The sequence below is a fragment of the Trachurus japonicus genome, chromosome 16 (genome assembly GCF_045865225.1).
Source record: "Trachurus japonicus isolate A0001 chromosome 16, Traja_1.0".
Lineage (NCBI taxonomy): Eukaryota > Metazoa > Chordata > Actinopteri > Carangiformes > Carangidae > Trachurus > Trachurus japonicus.
The window spans coordinates 37,291,748-37,300,274 of NC_140922.1; the positions used below are offsets into that span (position 1 = coordinate 37,291,748).

Genomic DNA, 8,527 nt, shown 5'->3' on the forward strand with positions numbered 1-8,527 from the left:
AGAGCGAAGCAGTGCATCATGGGAAGGCTCGTTCCCTCTGGCGGAGGAGAAGGAGGAGGAGGAGGAGCTGGAGGAGGAGGAGGAGGAGGAGGAAGAGGAGGAGGAGAAGGAGCAGAGCGCCGTGGTGAAGAGGAGCAGGAAGGAGGAGCAGGAGGAGAAGGAGCAGAGCGCCGCGGTGAAGAGGAGCAGGAAGGAGGAGCAGGAGGAGAAGGAGCAGAGCGCCGCGGTGAAGAGGAGCAGGAAGGAGGAGCAGGAGGAGAAGGAGAAGGAGCAGAGCGCCGTGGTGAAGAGGAGCAGGAAGGAGGAGCAGGACCCGCCCGTCTGCGCCAAGAACATCTCACTGACGGCGACGGGAGAGAAGGTCATCCTCTGGACCAGGTACTTACTCCTCTTTCTACTCCTACTCCTCCTTCTACTCCTCCTTTCTCCTTCTACTCCTTCTACTCCTCCTTTCTCCTTCTACTCCTCCTTCTACTCTTTCTACTCCTCCTCCTCTCCTTTCTCCTCCTCCTCCTCTTTCTAACCCTGACGGCGACGGGAGAGAAGGTCATCCTCTGGACCAGGTACTTACTCCTCTTCTCCTCCTTCTACTCCTCTTTCTACTCCTCCTCTTTTACCTCCTCCTCCTCTCCTCCACCTCCTCTCCTCCTCCTCTTCACCTCCTCTTCACCTCCTCCTCTTCACCTCCTCCTCTTCACCTCCTCCTCCTCTTCACCTCCTCCTCCTCTCCTCCTCTCTCTCCACACTCTACTAACTCCTCATCCAACCTCTCCACCTCCTCCTCATCCTCCTTCTCCTCTCCCCCCTCCTCTCCTCCCCTCAGCCGTACCTTCCTCCACCTCCTCCCTCCACCATCCGCCTCTCCACCCACCTCTTCACCACCCTCCTCCTCCTCTCTCCTCCTCCTCCTCCTCCTCTTCTCCTCCTCCTCCTCCTCCTCCTCCTCTTCTCCTCCTCCTCCTCCTCCTCTCCTCCTCCTCCTCCTCCTCCTCTCCTCCTCCTCTTCCTCTTCTCCTCCTCCTCTTCTCCTCCTCCTCTCCTCCTCCTCTCCTCCTCCTCTTCCTCTCCTCCTCTAACTCCTCTTCTCCTCCTCCTCTCCTCCTCTTCACCTCCTCTTCACCTCCTCCTCTTCACCTCCTCCTCTCCTCCTCCTCTTCCTCTCCTCCTCTAACTCCTCTCCTCCTTCACCTCCTCTTCTCCTCCTCTTCTCCTCCTCCTCTCCTCCTCTTCACCTCCTCCTCTCCTCCTCCTCTCCTCCTCTAACTCCTCTCCTCCTTCACCTCCTCTTCTCCTCCTCTCCTCCTCTAACTCCTCTCCTCCTTCACCTCCTCTTCTCCTCCTCCTCTAACTCCTCTTCACCTCCTCTTCTCCTCCTCTCCTCCTCTAACTCCTCTCCTCCTTCACCTCCTCTTCTCCTCCTCTCCTCCTCTAACTCCTCTCCTCCTTCACCTCCTCTTCTCCTCCTCCTCTAACTCCTCTTCACCTCCTCTTCTCCTCCTCTCCTCCTCTAACTCCTCTCCTCCTCTCCTCCTCTTCTCCTCCTCCTCTCCTCCTCTTCTCCTCCTCTAACTCCTCTCCTCCTCTTCTCCTCCTCCTCTCCTCCTCCTCTCCTCTAACTCCTCTCCTCCTCCTCTTCCTCTCCTCCTCTCCTCTTCCTCTCCTCCTCTAACTCCTCTCCTCCTTCACCTCCTCTTCTCCTCCTCCTCTTCCTCTCCTCCTCCTCTTCCTCTCCTCCTCCTCTCCTCCTCCTCTCCTCCTCCTCTCCTCCTCCTCTTCCTCTCCTCCTCCTCTTCCTCTCCTCCTCCTCTTCCTCTCCTCCTCTCCTCCTCCTCCTCCTCTCCTCCTCTCCTCCTCCTCTCCTCCTCCTCCTCCTCTCCTCCTTCACCTCCTCTTCTCCTCCTCCAGGGAGGCGGACCGCGTCATCTTGACCACGTGTCAGCAGGAAGGAGCCAATCAGAGCACGTTTCAGTCCATCTCTGCGTTGCTCGGCAACAAGACGTCTGTTGAGGTGAGTGGCTGTTTCCTGCTCTGTGATTGGTCCGTTGGGGTGAGTGGCTGTTTCCTGCTCTGTGATTGGTCCGTTGGGGTGAGTGGCTGTTTCCTGCTCTGTGATTGGTCCGTTGGGGTGAGTGGCTGTTTCCTGCTCTGTGATTGGTCCGTTGGGGTGAGTGGCTGTTTCCTGTGCTGTGATTGGTCCGTTGGGGTGAGTGGCTGTTTCCTGTGCTGTGATTGGTCCGTTGGGGTGAGTGGCTGTGTCCTGCTCTGTGATTGGTCCGTTGGGGTGAGTGGCTGTGTCCTGCTCTGTGATTGGTCCGTTGGGGTGAGTGGCTGTGTCCTGCTCTGTGATTGGTCCGTTGGGGTGAGTGGCTGTTTCCTGCTCTGTGATTGGTCCGTTGGGGTGAGTGGCTGTTTCCTGCGCTGTGATTGGTCCGTTGGGGTGAGTGGCTGTTTCCTGTGCTGTGATTGGTCCGTTGAGGTGAGTGGCTGTTTCCTGCGCTGTGATTGGTCCGTTGAGGTGAGTGGCTGTTTCCTGCGCTGTGATTGGTCCGTTGAGGTGAGTGGCTGTTTCCTGCTCTGTGATTGGTCCGTTGAGGTGAGTGGCTGTTTCCTGCGCTGTGATTGGTCCGTTGAGGTGAGTGGCTGTTTCCTGCTCTGTGATTGGTCCGTTCACTCAGCTGTCGTTGTGTTTGCAGGTTTCTCGGAGGTTTCGGGATCTGATGCGTTTGTTTCGGACGTCCGCTCGCCAAACGAGCTCCGAGGACGAAGCTCCGCCCCCAGAGACGGCAGCAACCAATGAGGAGGAAGACGCACAAACATGAACCAACCAGAGACGCTCCAGCATGTATTTTGAAGACTTTTATTGTGAAAGGACTCCTTACAGGATGTGAATGAAAAAATGTAAATATTTTCAGATTATTTAAAGTTCTTTTGTTTTTTTTACAATAAAACCGTTTTTCTGACGGAGCCTCAGGTCATTTTTCAGAATAAAAGAGTCACCAACAGGAAACAGATCATTTTTCAGAATAAAAGAGTCACAAACAGGAAACAGGTCATTTTTCAGAATAAAAGAGTCACCAACAGGAAACAGGTCATTTTTCAGAATAAAAGAGTCACAAACAGGAAACAGGTCATTTTTCAGAATAAGAGTCACCAACAGGAAACAGGTCATTTTTCAGAATAAGAGTCACCAACAGGAAACAGGTCATTTTTCAGAATAAGAGTCACCAACAGGAAACAGGTCATTTTTCAGAATAAAAGAGTCACCAACAGGAAACACCTGAGGATGAAGAGTTCATCATCAATAATCAATAATCGGTGATCGATCAGCTGTGAAGTTCAGAGAAAACACAGATGTAACAAAACCAAACAACAGGACGTCGTTTAGAGTCGAGTCACAACAGCAGCTGAGGTGAGGGGGCGGGGCTAAAGGGGGCGTGGCTACTCTGACAGGTGAGGGGGCGGGGCTACTCTGACCGGTGAGGGGGCGGGGCTAAAGGGGGCGTGGCTACTCTGACAGGTGAGGGGGCGGGGCCACTCTGACCGGTGAGGGGGCGGGGCTAAAGGGGGCGGGGCTACTCTGACAGGTGAGGGGGCGGGGTTAATATGACAGGAGAGGGGGCGGGGCTACTCTGACCGGTGAGGGGGCGGGGCTGAAGGGGGCGGGGTTAATCTGACCGGTGAGGGGGCGGGGTTAAAGGGGGCGTGGCTACTCTGACAGGTGATGGGGCGGGGTTAATATGACAGGAGAGGGGGCGGGGCCACTCTGACCGGTGAGGGGGCGGGGCTACTCTGACCGGTGAGGGGGTGGGGCTAACGGAGGCGGGGTTAATCTGACCGGTGAGGGGGCGGGGCTAAAGGGGGCGTGGCTACTCTGACCAGTGAGGGGGTGGGGTTAAAGGGGCGGGGCTACTCTGACATGCGAGGGGGCGGGGCCAAAGGGGGCGGGTCTAAAGGGGGCGGGGCCAGTCCGGGTCATTCCTGAGCTCTCTCTCCGGTCTCGGGGTCGATGTCGTCGTTCAGCTCTGAAACAGGAAGAAGAAGAATCTGAGTTAACGTTGTGTTGATGTGTTGATGAAGAGAAGGGATCACGCCGACACGTCTTCACGTCTTCACGTCTTCACGTCTTCACCTGTGTTCACCTGTCTTCACCTGTCTTCACCTGTCTTCACCTGTGCTCAGAAAAGTTGTTTATGAACAAGAAGAAGAACAGCGTACAAAAAATGCTAGATCCTAGAGCATCTCTGGTGCCAATGTGAGATCTCTGTCTATGGCTCAAAACCACAATCTTTATATATATGCATATTTATAAATATGCTTTCTAACTCCAGAACTCCACCTTCTCCCCACATAAGGATATAACTGACCATATTAGGTATTAACTGTTCAACCTTAACAGAAGCATTCTGTAAATCCAAACAATACCTGTATCTGTTTAACATACACAGTTAAACAGATGTAGCCTATATATAATTTTATCTGTCTAACATACACAGTTAAACAGATCTAGCCTATATATAATTTTATCTGTCTAACATACACAGTTAAACAGATGTAGCCTATATATAATTTTATCTGTCTAACATACACAGTTAAACAGATGTAGCCTATATATAATTTTATCTGTCTAACATACACAGTTAAACAGATGTAGCCTATATATAATTTTATCTGTCTAACATACACAGTTAAACAGATGTAGCCTATATATAATTTTATCTGTTTAACATACACAGTTAAACAGATGTAGCCTATATATAATTTTATCTGTTTAACATACACAGTTAAACAGATGTAGCCTATATATAATTTTATCTGTTTAACATACACAGTTAAACAGATGTAGCCTATATATAATTTTATCTGTCTAACATACACAGTTAAACAGATGTAGCCTATATATAATTTTATCTGTCTAACATACACAGTTAAACAGATGTAGTCTATATATAATTTTATCTGTCTAACATACACAGTTAAACAGATGTAGCCTATATATAATTTTATCTGTTTAACATACACAGTTAAACAGATGTAGCCTATATATAATTTTATCTGTTTAACATACACAGTTAAACAGATGTAGCCTATATATAATTTTACGACCTTGGGTTCATCCTTCAGACGAGGCTGAACATCAGCTTAAAGCAGAAGTAAGCGATCCGGTGGTTTTGGCTAATGCTGCGTTCCAGGCAGGCTTTTGAAATCGTAAATTACAGCTTCAAGTCACAACTTACGACTTTGTAGCGTTTCAGGCAACCCACTCGTGTTTCTCCGACCTGTTTTACCGGTGAAAGTCACTATAACGGCCACTCGTAACTTCTGACCCGTGAACTCGTACCAGATCGAACTGGTACCACTTCACAGGTCGGAAAAACACCAGTTTCCTTGAACGCACCGTAACAGTCCTCGTCCCTACGTCACCACATTCAGGCGCATCCCTTGGCTGCACACACAGAGAGGACTGCCCCTTTATGCCGTTCTCTCTCCTCATTGGATAAAGGTTGTAGGATACAAGGAAAGTTTTCTCCTGGGCTCAGAGCAGAGCAGAGTGACTGACAGACCCGTGTTTCAGACCAAACACTCTATAGAAGTGATTGCTGTCGGAAGATACAACTATTTAAGACTTAGAGTAACATAAATATATCACTTACTTCTGCTTTAAGGGTGTGAACAACAACAACACATTCACCTCGGGTTCATCTCACAAGGGTCACTCATGTCTCATCTGTTACTGTTACTAAACACTTCACATCCTCCTCCTCCTCTCCTCCTCCTCTTCACCTCCTCCTGTCTAACTCCTCCTCTTCACCTCCTCCTCTCTAACTCCTCCTCTTCACCTCCTCCTCTCTAACTCCTCCTCTTCACCTCCTCCTCTCTAACTCCTCCTCTTCACCTCCTCCTGTCTAACTCCTCCTCTTCACCTCCTCCTCTCTAACTCCTCCTCTTCACCTCCTCCTCTCTAACTCCTCCTCTTCACCTCCTCCTCTCTAACTCCTCCTCTTCACCTCCTAACCCTCGGGTTCATCTCACAAGGGTCACTCATGTCTCATCTGTTACTGTTACTAAACACTTCACCTCCTCCTCCTCCTCTCCTCCTCCTCATCACCTCCTCCTCTCTAACTCCTCCTCTTCACCTCCTCCTCTCTAACTCCTCCTCTTCACCTCCTCCTCTCTAACTCCTCCTCATCACCTCCTCATCACCTCCTCCTCTCTAACTCCTCCTCTTCACCTCCTCCTCTCTAACTCCTCCTCTTCACCTCCTAACCCTCGGGTTCATCTCACAAGGGTCACTCATGTCTCATCTGTTACTGTTACTAAACACTTCACCTCCTCCTCCTCCTCTCCTCCTCCTCATCACCTCCTCCTCTCTAACTCCTCCTCTTCACCTCCTCCTCTCTAACTCCTCCTCTTCACCTCCTCCTCTCTAACTCCTCCTCATCACCTCCTCATCACCTCCTCCTCTCTAACTCCTCCTCTTCACCTCCTCCTCTCTAACTCCTCCTCTTCACCTCCTCTTCACCTCCTCTTCACCTCCTAACCCTCGGGTTCACTGTTACTAAACACTTCACATCCTCCTCCTCCTCTCCTCCTCCTCTCCTCCTCCTCTTCACCTCCTCCTGTCTAACTCCTCCTCTTCACCTCCTCCTCTCTAACTCCTCCTCTTCACCTCCTCCTCTCTAACTCCTCCTCTTCACCTCCTCTCCTCCTCCTCTTCACCTCCTAACCCTCGGGTTCACTGTTACTAAACTCTTTCCTTCAGTTCCTAGAAGAACAGAAGAACATAATACATGATGTAAAAGCAAAAAGTTCAGGTGGATAAAACACTACAACGTCTGGGTCACATGACGACGGGAGGTGGAGCTTCGGCAAACGTCAACAAACATCTTTCACCATAGCAACCATATACACACAGATGTTGCATCAGCTGTGGAGGGAGGAGCCTAAAGCGCCGCCGTCCGGGGCGGCGACTGGCGATGACGCGGCGCATCGTGATTGGTCGTGAGGATTTATAAAAGTTGTAGGTGGACGAAAGTGAGCTATTTATATTTTCTTATGACAACATTAAACATTTACACAACTAACAGTGATGAAAATGATTACAATGCTGTAATTAGCGCGGGCTAATGAGACAGGTCTGATTACCCGAACCCATTTTGGTGTCAAACTGTTAGAAGAGATGAGTCTAATATTTACTACAGGGCCAAGTGACTAACGTAGCTAACATCCGCGGTAGCATCCAAGTAGCTAACGCATTACGCCACCTCGACCAATCACCATGCGCCACGTCATCGCCAGTCGCCGCCCCGGACACATCTGGTACCGACACATCTGGTACCGACAGCGCCATCTTGGTACCGGGCTGACGGAGGCAGCGGTGCATCGTCTGACTCTTCAACCCCAGAGAGGGTTTGGTTTGCTGCTGGTCTGGTTGTTATAATGTGGTCAGGTTGTTATAATATAATGTGGTCAGGTTGTTATGATATAATGTGGTCAGGTTGTTATGATATAATGTGGTCAGGTTGTTATGATATAATGTGGTCAGGTTGTTATGATATAATGTGGTCAGGTTGTTATAATGTTAGCAGGTTGTTATGATATAATGTGGTCAGGTTGTTATGATATAATGTGGTCAGGTTGTTATAATATAATGTGGTCAGGTTGTTATGATATAATGTGGTCAGGTTGTTATGATATAATGTGGTCAGGTTGTTATAATATAATGTGGTCAGGTTGTTATGATATAATGTGGTCAGGTTGTTATGATATAATGTGGTCAGGTTGTTATAATATAATGTGGTCAGGTTGTTATGATATAATGTGGTCAGGTTGTTATAATGTTAGCAGGTTGTTATGATATAATGTGGTCAGGTTGTTATAATATAATGTGGTCAGGTTGTTATAATATAATGTTATCAGGTTGTTATGATATAATGTGGTCAGGTTGTTATGATATAATGTGGTCAGGTTGTTATGATATAATGTGGTCAGGTTGTTATGATATAATGTGGTCAGGTTGTTATGATATAATGTGGTCAGGTTGTTATAATATAATGTGGTCAGGTTGTTATGATATAATGTGGTCAGGTTGTTATAATGTTAGCAGGTTGTTATGATATAATGTGGTCAGGTTGTTATAATATAATGTGGTCAGGTTGTTATAATATAATGTTATCAGGTTGTTATGATATAATGTGGTCAGGTTGTTATGATATAATGTGGTCAGGTTGTTATGATATAATGTGGTCAGGTTGTTATAATATAATGTTATCAGGTTGTTATGATATAATGTGGTCAGGTTGTTATGATATAATGTGGTCAGGTTGTTATGATATAATGTGGTCAGGTTGTTATGATATAATGTGGTCAGGTTGTTATAATATAATGTGGTCAGGTTGTTATGATATAATGTGGTCAGGTTGTTATGATATAATGTGGTCAGGTTGTTATAATGTTAGCAGGTTGTTATGATATAATGTGGTCAGGTTGTTATAATATAATGTGGTCAGGTTGTTATAATATAATGTTA

General features: G+C 48.2%; 1 protein-coding gene across 1 annotated transcript in view; it reads left to right on the forward strand.

Moving 5' to 3' along the window:
- The window catches only part of gon4lb (gon-4 like b), a 61,740-nt gene extending 58,776 nt beyond the window's left edge, over positions 1-2,964 (forward strand). The window contains exons 27-29 of the mRNA XM_085803285.1: positions 3-378; positions 1,906-2,008; positions 2,694-2,964. Coding sequence (XP_085659411.1) covers positions 3-378; positions 1,906-2,008; positions 2,694-2,819 — 605 coding nt within the window. The 3' untranslated portion in view covers positions 2,820-2,964. The remainder of the gene's footprint in view (positions 1-2; positions 379-1,905; positions 2,009-2,693) is intronic.
- The last annotated feature ends 5,563 nt before the right edge of the window (positions 2,965-8,527 follow it).